We start from the raw sequence: 15,891 nt of genomic DNA on the forward strand, positions 1-15,891 counted from the left end.
AACTCAACTGGTTGATTGGGATAAATGCCAGAAAAAAAAACTTCCCTTTCTCACTGTTATGAATGTAAACTTTAATTGGAAACTTGATTATTTTTGAGTTTTTGGAAACAAACACTCCAGATGGGTCTAGAACAGGAATCTGCAACTTTTACACTCCAAAGAACCAGTTATGCCTTTATTAAGGTAAATAAGGCTCACTTAGAGCTGCAAATGTAATATGAGATATTTTAAATATCTAATAAAAACCACTGTTAAAGAACCAACATTTTTATTTCTTTTAAGATTTTAAAATAAAGAGAAATGTTAAAAGTTTTGTAAAAAGCTTCTTCTGTAGCAGATCCCTGGTGTGGAGTGAAGCAAATGACAATTACGTTAAAAAGTACAGTGGAGGATCTGTAATGCATTGGGCCTCTTCTGTGGGAGCCCTTTAGAGTTCATGGCATTGGCCTCACAAACTGTTTTAAGAAGCATCATTATTGAGTCCTTGCTCCAAAACACACAATAGAAATGATTGACCAGAATCGCATTCAATATTCTACCAAGACCGTCTCAGTCCAGAATCTGTTACAAACCCTGAGAGGTGATCTAAAGAGAGGATTGTAGAATATTAAACCAATGTTCACCAATCAGGTTCTACCAAGTTCTGCTTGTGATTCAAAGTCCAGCCGTTTGATTCAAAGCGATGCAGGACATTAGAAGTTGAGAACTGAAGTTAGACACATGATGTAAAGAGAGAGTATAAAAAAGAATGCAAAAACATTTTAGGATACGACTAAGTGCTTTTCGTATTTCATAAAGAATTTTTGGTAGTATGGTATTAACAGCAAAGTTATGAAAATGGTTCGTCTCATACTTATGTCTCACTGAAAGAAATTTAAGTTGGATCCTATGCTGCTGTAATGAAAGATTGATTTATTTTGAGGTGATTTGCTAATTGATGTGCCAAAAATGTGGCCTGCGCTGTATATCAACATCCATGCACAGTCATGAGTCTGGGTATTCCACATCTGAACCCAGCCTGCGCTTAGTTACACTCATCACATACTTTATCCAGCTGTAGTAAACAGAAACCCGGGTGTACACGCCGTACTTCCCTTCTTTTGCACATTCCTCCCCCCAGCTCACAATCCCCGTCAGGAACCAAGTGTCCCGGTAGCTCTTTGCATGAGGACCTCCGCTGTCGCCCTGACAGGCGTCTTTGGCCACATTGTAGAATCCAGCGCAGAACATGACAGGAGTGATCCTTTCGTTGCTGCTTTTTTTACACTCAGTCTGATCTATGAAGGGAACCTCAATCTTCTGCAGAATGTTGGAAGTGAACCCCAGGAAGCGAGTGCGGCCCCAGCCGCTCACCGTAGCCGGGGAAGGTTGCTTCATTAAGGCCTCGATGAAAGCCATGGGCCCGATGCAGATCGGTCGGACCATTGCTGAGAAGCTGATGGGGTCTTTGAGGTAGAGCAAGGCAATGTCGTGGTTGTACGTGTTTAAGGTTGCGTTGTAGCGTGGGTGTGCGTGTTTCTCCAACACCTCATAGTCTTGCTCTCGGCCCTCCGTGATTTGAGTATTATGTTCCCCTGTTTGCAGAGAAATTTGATATGAATTAAGCTCCATACAAATTAACCACCATTTGTGCTCTTGAATAGAAATCATATGGAGCCCAATTGACAGCAATAAATAGAAAAAGAAATATTTTTTTTCTGCACGTACAGTGGCTTTTACAATTTCTGCCCAGTGGAAAAAAAAGCCACTAAATAAATTATATTGTTGCAAAGAATCTCACACCAGAAAATCCGATTTAAAATTGAGTAAATGTATTTATCAGGGAAGAAAAGGAAATGGAAAGGGCTGTATTGTTGCAGATATTTAGCTTTAAATAGCAGCTCAGTGTGTCGTCTGTGATTCTTACCCACTCTGACTGAGAAGGAGCCGGACGCCTCCTTCAGACAATGAGCAGCAGTGATGACCCAACGCTCTGAGAGGATGGAGCCCCCACAAAATAACTGACCACTGGGCTTTGCTATCAGTCCGACCTGGAAAAATGAAACTGATGAACAGACTAGGGGATAGAAACAGAATGTTGTGCAGGATGCCACAATGTCCCTGATATCTGTGCGTCTAAACGGTACCTGCCAGGGAATCTCTCCTGGAGCGGCTGACCTCCCACCAACTATACGTTTGAAAGGTATTTGTGGCTCCAAAGAGATGTTTTCAGAGTGATTGGATTCCCATAAAAGCAGGTCACTAAGAGACTGATTCTGACCAAAGTCGTCATAGTCATACGAATCCAGATCTGGCTCTGTGGTGCTGGCTGCTGCTGTAAGAGTCATGTTGGTTGGAGATGTGGCATTCAGGTGGTCTGAAAGCCCAGGGTTGTAGAAAGACCTTATGACTGGCTTCACAACGGTTAGTCCAGTTTTCCCACAGGGGAATTCAACTGGTAAAGAAGGAAAAGAGGTTTTAATAAGAACCAATTCTACTTTCTCATGATATTCAGCTGTTTAAATCCAAACCTGTTGCTTCACAGCTGACCCCATCCGACATCAACTCATATCCTGTCGCGCAGAAGCATTTTGCCCCAAAGTTTCCTATTGTGCCACAGAAGTGTTTGCAGTCTCCATTGTTTACGTCACATCTTTTTTGTAAGACTGTGTAGACAAGAAAAAAGGAACCGGGATTAAGCTTCTCCTTTGACACTGCTTTCAAAGACCTGGTGCTAAATCCTTTAAAAATGTCTGAGAAGTATAGCATTCATTTTTTATAAACTCCCAAGAATCAATACTTTTTAAAATAACAATTTTAGGAATTTCAAAGATAGCTTTGTTTTTAATAAGATTTTATAATAAAGTTATTTTTTATTTAGCAACACTAAACCTCAGATTTGACCAGCTTTCCTACACATCACTACAGCTTGATCCCGCCACCAACATGTTTCATCATGAACTAATGTGTTCAGGGTGATATGCACTACCTGTAAAATGTGGCATGTATTGTACTATTTAGGCCATGTTGGGTCTCATCTGTGTTTATTACACACCTTGTGACAAACTGCACTTTGTATGTCTGTCATCACACATTTGTTTTGCAATTTTAAAAAAATTATTTTGCTACCTTTCATGCTGCGAAAGAAACAAAACATTTTCAGTTTGACTGCAGCTCACAAAACATTCAGTCGATGTTTTCAGAACATTGAGAAAGACAAACAATCCAATACTGTAACCTAAAGCCAGACTGTTGCTCAATATGAGTCACTGATTCAATTTAGAAACAAGAGAAATTGTTTTTTTCATTCTCTGACACTGATACCATGGTGTAAACAAATTTGAGTTGTATGCCAGAGAAAAATAAAATTTTCTTAGGTAAAAACCCCCCCAAAAAACTAGAGTCCAGCTAAAGAAAAATGCACTCACCGATCTCACAGTTTGTGCCAGTGAAGCCAGACACACATGTGCAGATGTAGTAGCCCAGATGGTCTTTGCATGACCCCTGGTTCAGACATGGGCTCGATGCGCACTGATTGCCATCTGAAGAAAGTCAAACACAGGATTTTAACTTTTCGTCATCCATGTTATCCTGAAATAAGCACTTTCTTCTACCTAAAATATCAGATTGAAAAGATCCCTTACCTACATATCTTGACCAAAATGCCATCTAAAACACAGAGTAAGTCATAACCATGGCCACAAACTATTAGAATTTGTTCCAAATACAATGATTAAATACTCACAGTCTTTTCATCATTCTCAAATATCTCCCTGGCTTCTTCCAGGTTACATTTCTCTTCTATACATTCTCTTTCCAGGTTTCCCGGCAGAAACTCCTCGAACCTCCCAGTGTTCTCACGTTTGTGTCTCTTGAGGAAGCTGTCGGCTGTCTTCTCAGAGAGGAGCACATTGTTTGGGGCTAGATATAAAACACAATATACAGACTGGATCTTCTTATAACCACTTTTAAAAATTTTTTTGAAAGTTATTTAATACCTGCCAAGCCAAGGTGAAAGTCCAAAAGCAGCAAAGACAGAAAAACTCGTGCCATCCTAACTTTTAGCGTAAATCCAACAGAAACACTTTGAGCCATAGCTCCAAAGTACAACTCCGTGTTTGCGCACTTGTACTCACAATTTGATGCCTGCTTGTTCAGAGAAAAAGAAAAACAATCTGCCTGACTGAGTCAACATCCATGTGAAATAAAAATGACAGTTTTTCCCACTTTGTATCAAGTGTGTTTGCTGACAAATAATGGCAATTCTTTATGGTTTATCCTGAACTGCTGGACAACAAATGCCTCAATGTCAAACATTGAGACATTTTGCAGAGAGAAAAAAAATCTGCATAAATAATGAAAAATAAAGGATAAATAAAGCACAATTTTACAAATCGCTAATATATGATTTGGATGGGGTGACATAACTGAAAGAAGCCATCCCACTGCTTTGTGTTTTCTTCATGTTCACAAGTTTTAAGAAACTAAAATAATGGACATGAAAAAGCTTGTTGCCAATAATAAAGTGTTTTTATTATTATTTGCATTAGTTTTCATACTGAGTATATGGTGGTGACATATTTGAATAAGGGTGACCATTATGGAATTAAAAAACAGTTTTGTATTAAATGAATATAACTTCATTGAGGTCCAGGCATGAATTGAGCAAGACTTTATTTTTTTTTTTAAATTCCTCCAATGCTGTTTTTTTCATGGAATGTTTATATTCTCACAATGAAATGTGAATGAAATGTAAATGCTGCCATCTCTTTAGAAAAACATAAAATTTAAACATCTCTAGTGCATAAAGCCAAGCCAGAGGAATTTTAAAAATGTACTTTGAAGGATTTACCACAAGGTGGCGCCACATCACTTGTTAGATGAGGTTCACTGCAGAAACATCAAGTCTCACTCCTTTTTGAATAACTGAACCAAATCAGTGAAGTTTAGGATATACTGTTGCATTGTCTTTCATGCTTTCAGTTTATGGTTCACATAATTTAATTAAATTCAACCAAACTGAAGCGCAGGCAATTGCATCAGGTTTGTAACTTGCTCTCATTGTTCATATTGAGCAAACATGTGAAAGTGGAGAGGAACTTTTTTGTTTTAATAGAAGGAAAACTCAGCAGAACCTGGTTCAGGATGAGTGACCATCAGATGGCATTAAGAAGATTTGATAGAAAAACCTCCACAGAAATATTAGTTAATATTAGTTCAATGATGAACAATGCAAGTCCAAAACGTTAATGACGACAGTAGTTCTTACAGCTGTGTAAAATGCATGATCTGTTTATGGTGCGGATATTTTTACTGAAATACATTGTAAATTAAAATATTTTTTAATGTAAATGTGAAAACTTAGTTAAAAATTTAATTTGCTTGTTTGTTGGGACAAATTCAACTCCACTGGGTCAAATCCTTGCTCTCCAGCTGGTTTTAAATGTCTTTCTTTCACAACAACTGGACACATTCAGATCACTTCATGTCTGAGTTTAAAATCTTTCTGTTCACCTTCAGAGCTTTAAATGGACCTGCCCCTATATATACACCAGACCTATTGACCTGGCATTACATACCCATCCCTGCTACAGTTATACAGTTATTGTTTTGAAGGGAGATGGGACCTTTCCTGTCAGTACCAACACATTTCATAGAACCGATGTACCTGAGATCAAAAGTGTTTATCCCCCACTATTCTTAATTTATTTGCCCATTTTAGAGAACAGTATGTAAGGCATTAACAATAAGATATAATGCTAATTATTTATATTATTTAAAGCAATCGCAAGCTGAACATCATGTGAACTAACCCCAAACTGTCTAATGTTTTTTTTCTTTCTACCTGTTGTCCTCACACCATCTACCGATCATTCAATATGGTCAGTCAATACTCAAGACGATGATGCATTCAGGGACCTTGGATGCTGATTCAGCATGCCAGCTAAAGATTTAGCTGTGGTATCATTTTCTGGTCCGGTGTATAAGATGAAACCCATCACTGACTGTGGAATCCCCCCACAGGGAGTCCAAAGTCCTCTCAAGTGTTAACAGCTATCGACTGCGGGCATTTTTATTTCCCTCAATCGTTTAGAAGCTAAATAATTCATGCTTGAGTAATTAACGCTGTCTACTTGATGCAAGAGCTTCTCAATCTTCACACACAAGTATCAGGGTTCAGTAGCAGTAAATATGTTTGTTTATAACATGATTTTAAAACTTTCAGAGCTTTAAATAACAGACTTTCGCCACAGCTGATGTCTCCTGTTCAGCCTCAGTCAAAACAAACCCTGCACTGCCTTCCCTGAGTCATATTTCTAAATGTAAATCTGTTGCTGAGCCTCATGGAGAGCATGTGGGCTTCATAATGTCATACTTTCCACACAGTCTAAGCCCAGTTTAACAGCAGTGAGGACAACAACCTCTAAATGACTGGGCTTTCAGTGTTCAGTGAGCAGAAAAAAAATAATTCTCAGTAATTTTATGAAAAATCATGAAACGTACATGCTGACTTGACTTTTTTATTTTAGATAGAGTGGATGTATAAATGGAGAAGATAATATGAAGTAATCCGTAGACATATATTGATTAGAGAAGATCTCCCAGACATGTCTGTCTTCCCTTGTTCTTTAGCAGTTGGGGAGTCTGAGTCGACTCCAATTAGATTAGTCACCGCAGAGGAGGTCCATGTCAGGACCTCGCAGAGTGAAATCTCTGATGCTCGCTCTCTTCTATTGATTGTTTCTGAGTTGCATCTCTTGGGATGCGGGGGAGTTCAGGCTGCCCAGGTTTACTTTTTTTCTGTTTTATTTATTTTGGGGGGTTTTTTTCACCACGAACATGTTGTTGTCTACAAACGGGTCATGTTTTGTTCTGGTAAAACCATTTTCTGTTGAGTATTTTGTGGATCTGACTCAGGAGAATCAAATAAACTACACCACAGTTGGAAATGTTGAGTTGGTGCTTTGCAAATGTATCAAACACCTCAAACTTTTGCACATATCTATTCATGTTATAATTTATTTGAACCTTCTTTTCACAGAGCAGCTGCATTGTTAGTAATTTTTGCTAGCAAAGAATTAAGAAAGCAATTTATTTAGTTTCTCCCACTTCAGAGTACAACTTTGTATTGGTCCATCACTTAAAATAACACTTAAATAACTTGGAGTTTGGGGTTTCAACATGTTGAAATGTAAAAATGTGATAATTTATTGATAGTCTTAATTTCTTCACCTAAACTGCAGTTAAGTTTTGACACCAGTGACTGAAGATTTAGCTCCCTAATGGAAAATGTATCGCAATTTGGAGAAATATCTCTTCCAGTGACAACTGCAAACTAGAAATTCTAATATTCTAGATTATTACGAGACTATCTACAAAATCTCACTTGGTGGTAAAATAAAAACAAACTCATTAAATTAATTTATATCAAAAGTCATTGCTGTCAGAAAAAAAAGCTTATTTTAAAAAGAGAATAAAAGATTGAAGCTTAAAGTGACTGCACATGCATTATCACCTTCCCTCAGGCTATTTAGTATAATTAGCTAAATGCTCTGGTGTAAAAGATGGATTCCTGTTAATTACTTGCATTGTCACGCTGTGATGAACAGTTGCTTTTCGAAAGCAGCAGTCCCAGAGTGAACAAATGTCACACCTTCAGCTCCAAACCTTTAAAATCAACAAATCACACCTGATTTAATATAAGTAGCAAATAGTTTTGTTTTTTAATTAACATTTTTTATTTATTTACACAATACAAAACCAATACAATAACCTACACACCGTCCCATTTTATGGCTGCATGGTTAAAATTAGACCAGGAGAAACCCGAAAATCTCCTTTTCCCTGAGCGGCGTTTGGCATCAGTAGGTAGGAAATGGTTCCTTTTAAGAGGAAGCACCCTTTGGCAGGGCCAGGCTCAGCATGAGCGGCCATCTGCCTCGTCCGGTTAAGGTGAACTCAGAGCACAGAAAGAAACGATGAGCAGAGAAAAAAGGCATGCAGCAAAAAAAACATACTGTTTTGGTCTGATGACCGCAAATCTGAAGCATGCAGCCAAATTCAAGCCCGTTTACTGAACTGATAAGTTTTAGACATAAGGCACTTCTTTAAGTTGTTTTTCCAAGAATGTATTGTCTGTATTTTATTTATTCCTTTAAGCTTAGTAAGTTGTTTTTATGTTTTAGTCTTTTAGCTTGTGATCCTTTGCTACCATGCTGTATGATTTTAACAATCACCTTGGAGACTCATCCAGTAAAACTGCTGAAACACTGAGTTTCTTTAAATCTAGAGTAAAACACCATCTGCTTAGAGTTGCTTCTGAACCATAATAAATCAAACTCTAACCAACATTTTCATGTGCAACGACAGCACTTGGTAAAATGTAACTTTTCAATTGTTAACTGTGTTCTATGACTTTGTACTGTTGTGTTTTTATGATGTAAAGCTCTTTGAGCTGCCTTGTGTCATGAACTGTGGTTTGATGTTGGTGGGGATGACTTGGTAGACTCTGGCTATGGTGAAAATTATGGTTTAATAATGATAACGAACAAAACAGAAGTCCAAGCAAAAAGTACAAAATCCAGGCAGCACAGGTGAGCAAAAAGGCAAGGCGCCCAGACACTGGTAGCAACTGGAACCAAAACACGAGGAACTAAAGACAAGGAGACGAGACACGACTGCAGCGACATGATAAGGATCCGACAGGGAGCAGGGGACACAGGTGGGATTAAATACACAGGGAGATAATCAGGGGAAACAAGGCTGGAGACAGTTAAGGGGAAGATACAACAGCACAGAGACTCTAATGTAGAAACATACACAAAAACCAAATCCTTAAACCTTGTTACTGAAATGTGGTACACAAATAAACTTGATTGATCCTGTCAAACGCTGATATAGCATGAACAGGAAGTGCTGCCTGCAGATCTTAATTTAATATTTCTAATTGTAAGATTGTTGTTTCTAGCTAGACCTTTCCAGTGTTAATATTGGATATTGTTCTGCAAAACTTGATTATATTTTTTTGTGATTACAAAACTCATTTTTAGAGTGAAATCTTTCTGAGCTTCTTGGGAGCTTTGTTGCTTTCCTCCTTTTTCCATTTTTTTCATTCTTTAAAAATGTGACATTTTGCACAGTCTGACTCTGGATCTACATTTTCTTGCTGACTGTGATGGACCTTCGCTAAAACATATTTGTCTTCTACCTAGATATCTTGGGACCTGAACATGCAAAAACAGATAAAGACAGTTACAAAGTCAGCCTTCTATCACCTGAAGAACATTTCTACAATTAAAAGACTTATGTCCCAGCAAGATCTTGAGAAGCTCATCCATGGATTTATCTTTAGTCAAACTGATTACTGCAACAGCTGCAGATTATTGCTGCTCGTGTTCTCATTAATACTTGACCTGTTGTCATGGTATCAACTTTCCAGACCTCTCTGGTCTTCTGGTTCTGGTCTACTCTGCATCTCCAGAATCAGAGCCAGACATGGAGAAGCAACATTCAGTTTTTATGCTACTCAAATCTGGAACAAACTTCCAGAAAACTGCAAAACAGCTGAAACACCGGTTTAGAACTCCGTTCGTTTAGGGTCTCAATTGATTAATAATAACTGAAACATTGATCAATATATTTGATGTATAGTTGATGATGATTATGCTTGATGATTTTGAAGATGGCATTTGACAAAATGTTTCATAATTAGTCATGATTAAAAACTATTGTATTATGTTTTTATCAAGTAAAGCACGGTTAAATGGCTTGTTGCTGAAATGTGTTTTGCAAATAAACTTGACTTGACTTGGGCACAGGCTTACAGAACGGCTTTGGCAGCCAGGTTTTTAGCATTAGCGTCACTGTCATGTTGTTCCAGATAAAGATCTACTTCTTCGTCTGGTTGATTTCTTCCTGCACCTGAGGCTAAATCACATTGTTTTCAGCTTCTGAAGTTTTATCATTTTTTATTTGCAATGAAATTATTGCCTTTGACGTTTTGTGCAGAGGGCTGAGGAGAGTTCTGTTGTCCAGCTGTCATCCAGCCTATCCCGCTGCAACTGCTGAGTCAGAGTTTATATTGCTGAGAATATCGAGATATGCTAAATTACTCTGGTAGAGTCTACTTTTTGCCTACCGATCTGCGTATCGGTGTATAAATGTGTGTGTGTTTGTGTGGGTGACTGGGTGAGTGTGACTCTAGTGTAAAGCGCTTTGAGTGGTCAAAATGACTGGAAAAGCGCTATATAAGTTCAGTCCATTTTACCATTTACTTATAAAAGTACAGAAGTTGAACAGTTTGACAGATATAAAAAGATATTTTAAAACCAGAAGGTGATTCTCAAAGCACTCATAGTGGAAAACCTGGTGTTGAAAAGCTGATCAGTGGAAGACTGATGCATCTCTGGGCTTCTGTATCTTTACCCCACACATTTCTTATGATTCACTCTTAAATATTTATTGCTGACAGGTAGGAAAGCAGCTGATGTCTGAAGAAAAGCTTTGAAAAGTATCCAGAAAGCCCAAATAACTATTAAACAAACCGTTCTAACACTCCTGTGTTATTGTTTTATTTAATTTTAGTTTAGTTTAGCTGTACGGTAGTTTTCTTTCTCAAAATCCTGTGTTTGTTTTGTGATTTTGTGACTCTTCAAGCCTGGATAACAATAGAGAGACATTAAAGATTAAGTTTCGATCTTTAAAATGTGCATTTAAAGAGTTAGAGAACTAAAAATGTAATTATTTTTTCATTTTATACTCAAAAACTAAAAGTGGAGCTGCACTGTCGAACCTTCCTCACAACACTCCTCTTTTAAGGTTGTGCAGTAATATCCAGAGGGACAGAGAGTCCCTCAAGGCAAACGCCTACTTCCCCGTCCTCTTGATGAATCATTGACATTATTTCAGATAGCTTACTACATAAATTAATATTTTTTTCTGACTTTAAAGCTGCATATCCTTTGTCCTGTTGCACAAATGCCCTTTTGCATAAAAGGAATTATGTTTTGTTGTCCTGAAGAAAGTTTTACTGCTTTTTGAAAGTATTCATATCACACTTCTTTATTACTGAAGAATGACAGAAATCTGCTTTTGAAAGAAAGCCAATAGGAATCCTATTGGCTCCTACAGGACCTATTGGTCCTATAGCCCTATAAACACAAACAAACACACTTTGTGTTTCCTTTGTTTCAGTTAGTGAATTTGAATTCAGTTTAAGTCATTGTCAGAGAAAGTACTCTGGTCAGCGATAACAAATCAAACCATTTATGCCAATAAACTAACTTTGCACATCACCCTGAACATACTGTACACTTAAGTACTGAGTTTGAAGCATCATACTGTGGAGATGCTTTGCTTCTGCAAGGGACAGACATCAAAGTTAAAGAGAAAATGGAGTCAGCTAAATGCAGGGGAAAACCTGTTGATGAAAGCTGTGCATGCTTTGGTGAAAACTTCATTCAGTGGATGCGGATCGCTGCTATAAAAGCCAATAGTGCAGATTCACTGGGCTGAACACAATACACAAACTACACTTTTATTTGACTATTTTTGTTTCTACTTTAAATGTATGCGTCATATATGACCTGAACATATGTGAAGTTTTGACTTGTTACATTTATTTAGGGGTATAAGAGTTAAAAGGGACTTAATACAAATGCATACTAATATTTTCAGATTTTCATTGGCAAAATAATGTAAATCAAAATCTTGTATCTCCTTGCATTTCACTAAATTATAGCTTTGTGTTGGACTATTGCATGATATCTTAACAAAATGTATTGAAGTCTGTAGTTTTAAAGTTCCATCCATCCATTTTCTAACACCCTCGTCCCTAGTGGGGTCGGGAGGGGAGCTGGTGTCTATCTCCAGCTAACGTTCCGGGCGAGAAGTTTTAAAGTTAAAGTGGCTAAATGTAAAAAACAAATAAACTTACAGGGTTATGAATGCTGTTGCATGGTACTGTAAGTAAAGGCAGTGACTCGTTTAAATTTATTTTACTTATAAACAAATAAGGTATAAGTTAGAGAATATGAATTTAGTTTAAGTCATTGTCAGAGAAAGGTTAGTGTGCCAGTGAGCTATCAGTATTCGCTTCCTAATTTTAGGATGTTAGAAAACACAATAGCACAAGCTGACAGTATCTAATGTAAGTGAACAAAGCTCATGTTTCCTCATAGTGTTCTGATGATACATTTATACTGTGACTTCATGAAAAATGAAAGCTCAGATCCACTCTTGGTGCTGTGTGCTGTGATGCAGCCAGGCTGACAGTCGCTGGCGGCTTTGTGATGTTCAGCCACCGTTAATGAAAAGTGGAGCTCCCACTGCTCCTGGTCACAATATGCCCTCAAAGCTCTGTTGTTTTCTAGATTGATGTCAGAAACACAAATTTAAAAAAAAAAACATATTGAACTAGAGAAATTGGGTAGAAATGGGTGAGTCGTCACACTAATAAACACGTTTCAGGTAGTAATTATTCACTGACATGTGGGAGGATGGAGGTTTGATGTGGGTCAGAGGCTGCAGATGTGGCTCATGTGGTGTTCTGACACGACGGCTATAAAATGTGATCTTGGTAGCTGCTATGTCACTTATCTGACATATGGGAGAGAAATATGACAGCATTAGTTACATTTTGACTCTGACCAGCAATATTTCTTTATTTGCTGACTCTTTCATGGTCTTTGAAATTAATTTGACACTTTTGAAATGTAAAACATACATTTAAAAAAAACCATTGATAGTAAAACATTGTTTTCTATAATATTGATGCAGTCATCCATTTTGAACACCTGTATATTAAAATACACAGACGTGTATGCCATCTTTACTGTATTTTTCTTTTCAAGTTTGAATTTGGCTTTGTTGCACATTATTACTCCATATTGTTTATTTATAATAAATAAGTGAGCATGGGATGCAGTATTTTAACCCAGTCTGTGCTTATGACCTTTGTAAATTCGTGAATGCCAACTTTAAGTGTTGTTTCCAAACCTCATGACATTTTTTTTATATATGAAAAGTATATAGTCTACTTATTTAGTCTACTTGTGTCTTTAATAAAATTGATGATGATTATGAAATCTCTTTCTACACAGTCACCTCCTTAAATGTACTCAGCTTCTTTTTTTTTATTTCTCAAATGTCACCTTAGGTAGCAACCAAACAGTCCTTGACCTCACTGATTAAAGCTGGAAACTGTTGTCATTAGCCACACTCGTGTGGGAGAAGCAGCCTGATTACCTCATCAGCGCCACCCTGAGTGTGAATACAGTGGGCACTTTTTGTTTAATTTGATAGCTAACTGACACAGCAATATCCAAGTGGGCATCAAAATTCAACCACCAACAGCTTGCTCCTGAGAGAGAACTTTAAGTTTATCCACATGACTCATTTTGGCTTCTCTATGCAATGGTTCTGATTTTAAGTAAAGCTTCAAAGTGTTTTACACCATAAAAAACATAACACTGTGTTCTCATTGGGTCAGAAAAGGTGATAAGAAAACAATACCAGCAGCCAGCTTCAAGTTTTTCTGGTGGGTTTTATTCTTTAACATCTTTGTTTTCTGACGTCCCTCTCATGTATCTAAAATCTTACTAGAATTGGCAACACATCTGCACTTCATTAGACCAAACCAAACCACAAAATCTAAACAAAGAAACAGGAATCAGAATATTAATCTAGTTTACAATCTCATCTGCATAACTAAATTAATAATTTAATGTGTCGAAATTCAAAAGGTTACATGAAAGAAACCAAACAGTACAATAAAAAAAAGAAAACCCTCCATTTGGCTGCACACAGTGATGCAATCAGTGACATCATGCAATCATTTAAACAGGAAATGCTGGGCCGGCCCCTCCCATTCACCTGCTCTGGCTGTAGCATCTAATGGGTCAAACAATGGTGAGTATAAAAGAAACAAACAAATAATTAGACTAGACAATTTCAGACCTAGAAATTAGAGTTGGTAATTGTTTTCTTGAGAAATTATGTCTTTATTTTGGAGTTACCAATCTCATAATTTAGAAGAGCCACACATCTGACTACACAGACACCTCTATTAAAGACCTTGTTGTCAGTTTCATTTTAGTTATACAAACTTAAAACTTTCATTTTAAGTTTGTATAACATACACACAGCTCTAAATTATTTTAAAACTTTATCAGACATTTAAGATATTTTTCTAACATTGCTAAGCATTTTGAAGGGATTTGTCTGTTACATGAAAATTGTAATTTTGCAAGCAAGCAAACTTGTCTTTGTGCGTGTGTGGCATAACGTTAGCTGAAAGCATTGTCATTGTTATCCGACTGAAATATCGCAATCAGCAGCTCAAAACAAGTGATTCAGAGTTATTTTGTGACATGGGTGGACACTGCCTGGGTATGACAGAGTGTGAGTCAGGAGCTTGCTACTGCCGAATCAAACATGCCTCTGGGCTTTGCTTTAAACAGACTGAGGACGGACGCAGCTCTGCTGGAAAGGTCAAAACAGGTCACAGGCCGTGGACACAGTGGGAACACAATCCAGTGACATTTACACTCTCTCTAACCCTCACATTTTATGCAGTAGCTTGTGCAAGTGTCCATCTTGTGAGGCAGATCTTTGCACTACTTCAGTGTTTATGTTACTCTGTATAAACTTTCTTTGTTTTATAACTCAGGTCAACTTAAGCTCTGAAATTATTATTTTTTTAATTCAGCGTAGGTCATTCTTTTAATCCAGAGACCAAAGAAAGTATCTTTGTGTAAAATCTGCACTGACCATTTGAGGCAAAAGCACTTTACAACACATTTGAGTGTCCTCAGACAAATGGAAGAAGATCTGAGCATGTCAAGAAAGTTCAAAGAGGTTCAAGTTTCTTCTAAAAATAACAGATCTTGCGACCTTCCAACTACAGGTCTGTTTCCTCGTACACCACTGAGTAGCACAGACCTGCTCAACCTGGATGGAAATGTCACATCACCTCTGAAAATATCCAGCTGGGATTGGCCTGGACTTCTGGATCAAAGCTAAAACTTTGCTGTGAGTTGTCTTCTGACGTCAACATTGAAGCTCTAATGACAAGTCGAAGTGAACTTTCCATGTGGTGACGTTACTGCATGAAACTGGAGACTTTAACAGGAAGTTTCAGCTGCAGCTTCCAGGCTTCTCCGCAGTGTAAAGGTAAGGACTTTATAATATCCATACCCTTCAAAATCGAATGTTACTGGGAATAAAACTATTTAATCACAATTTAATCATATTTAGTCACACAAAGCAAACAATTATTAGTGAATGGTAAGAAATAGTCAAATAGCTGCTGCATGCTTTTTGTAAAATTAACCCAACTTACATTAGATGTAGTTTGTCTCCTGAAGATCAACATCCTGTGGTCAGTTTTAGTATTTTTTGTTTGCTTCTTTGCTATTTAGCTGTAAAACAAAATACAAAACCCTAATCGAGCTTCCATAAACTTGTATCCAATCACATCACTGAAGGGGAAAATAATTAATTACAATTTTTTTTGAGTCTATCCATTTGTACTATGCTTTCTTTTATTTTTTATGTTTCTAATCCCATTTCTTCTTCACCAATAGTTAACACTTACAGTGTTAACTATTTTCAGCTTGACTTGTGTGCCTCTTGTGATTTCTTTACCAGTTTGCTTTTTAAAATCATTGCATTTTGTGAAATTTCACAGTGGAAATTCAGACTTTATGACCCGCTGTGTCAGTGTATATTGGTTTTGGAAAAATACACCAATGGAAAGTTAACTGACAGTTAACATACATTACTTAGCCACTATTGCTATGGGATATTAAGATGGCAACCTAAGATAAGATACAATTCAACACAAGTGTTGGCTGTTCACATAAGCAAACATTAAGAGTAAGTGCAGGTGGAAGTGAATGTGAATAAACTGAT

At 37.3% G+C, this 15,891-nt stretch overlaps 2 protein-coding genes across 3 annotated transcripts in view; one reads left to right on the forward strand and one right to left on the reverse strand.

The window, feature by feature from the left end:
• Positions 1–897: 897 nt before the first annotated feature.
• On the reverse strand, positions 898–4,102 carry f9a (coagulation factor IXa). Of its 2 annotated transcripts, XM_032555334.1 has the most exons (8): positions 3,978–4,099; positions 3,725–3,900; positions 3,624–3,648; positions 3,408–3,521; positions 2,511–2,645; positions 2,127–2,434; positions 1,907–2,030; positions 898–1,574 (listed from the first exon to the last, which is right to left on the reverse strand). In XM_032555334.1, exons 1-8 carry the CDS (start codon positions 4,072–4,074, stop codon positions 985–987), a joined length of 1,569 nt encoding a protein of 522 aa, XP_032411225.1. In that variant the 5' UTR covers positions 4,075–4,099; the 3' UTR covers positions 898–984. The 2 variants fall into 2 exon arrangements, with proteins under 2 accessions (XP_032411225.1, XP_032411224.1); XM_032555333.1 differs by having other exon boundaries at positions 1,907–2,434; positions 3,978–4,102.
• Positions 4,103–14,929: 10,827 nt separating this feature from the next.
• The window catches only part of fgf13a (fibroblast growth factor 13a), a 106,495-nt gene continuing 105,533 nt past the window's right edge, over positions 14,930–15,891 (forward strand). The window contains exon 1 of the mRNA XM_032555099.1: positions 14,930–15,150. The gene's annotated coding sequence lies outside the window, so the exon portion shown is untranslated. The remainder of the gene's footprint in view (positions 15,151–15,891) is intronic.

This window comes from Xiphophorus hellerii, chromosome 23, assembly GCF_003331165.1.
Source record: "Xiphophorus hellerii strain 12219 chromosome 23, Xiphophorus_hellerii-4.1, whole genome shotgun sequence".
Lineage (NCBI taxonomy): Eukaryota > Metazoa > Chordata > Actinopteri > Cyprinodontiformes > Poeciliidae > Xiphophorus > Xiphophorus hellerii.

Excerpts from the sequence above, each read along its gene's own strand:
- f9a (XM_032555333.1), bottom strand. The coding sequence starts at position 4,074 with ATGGCTCAAAGTGTTTCTGTTGGATTTACGCTAAAAGTTAGGATGGCA. Across the intron at positions 3,901-3,977 it reads CTTTCACCTTGGCTTGGCAG|CCCCAAACAATGTGCTCCTC; the intron begins GTATTAAATAAC and ends TTTTATATCTAG. Across the intron at positions 1,575-1,906 it reads CTCCTTCTCAGTCAGAGTGG|GGGAACATAATACTCAAATC; the intron begins GTAAGAATCACA and ends CTCTGCAAACAG.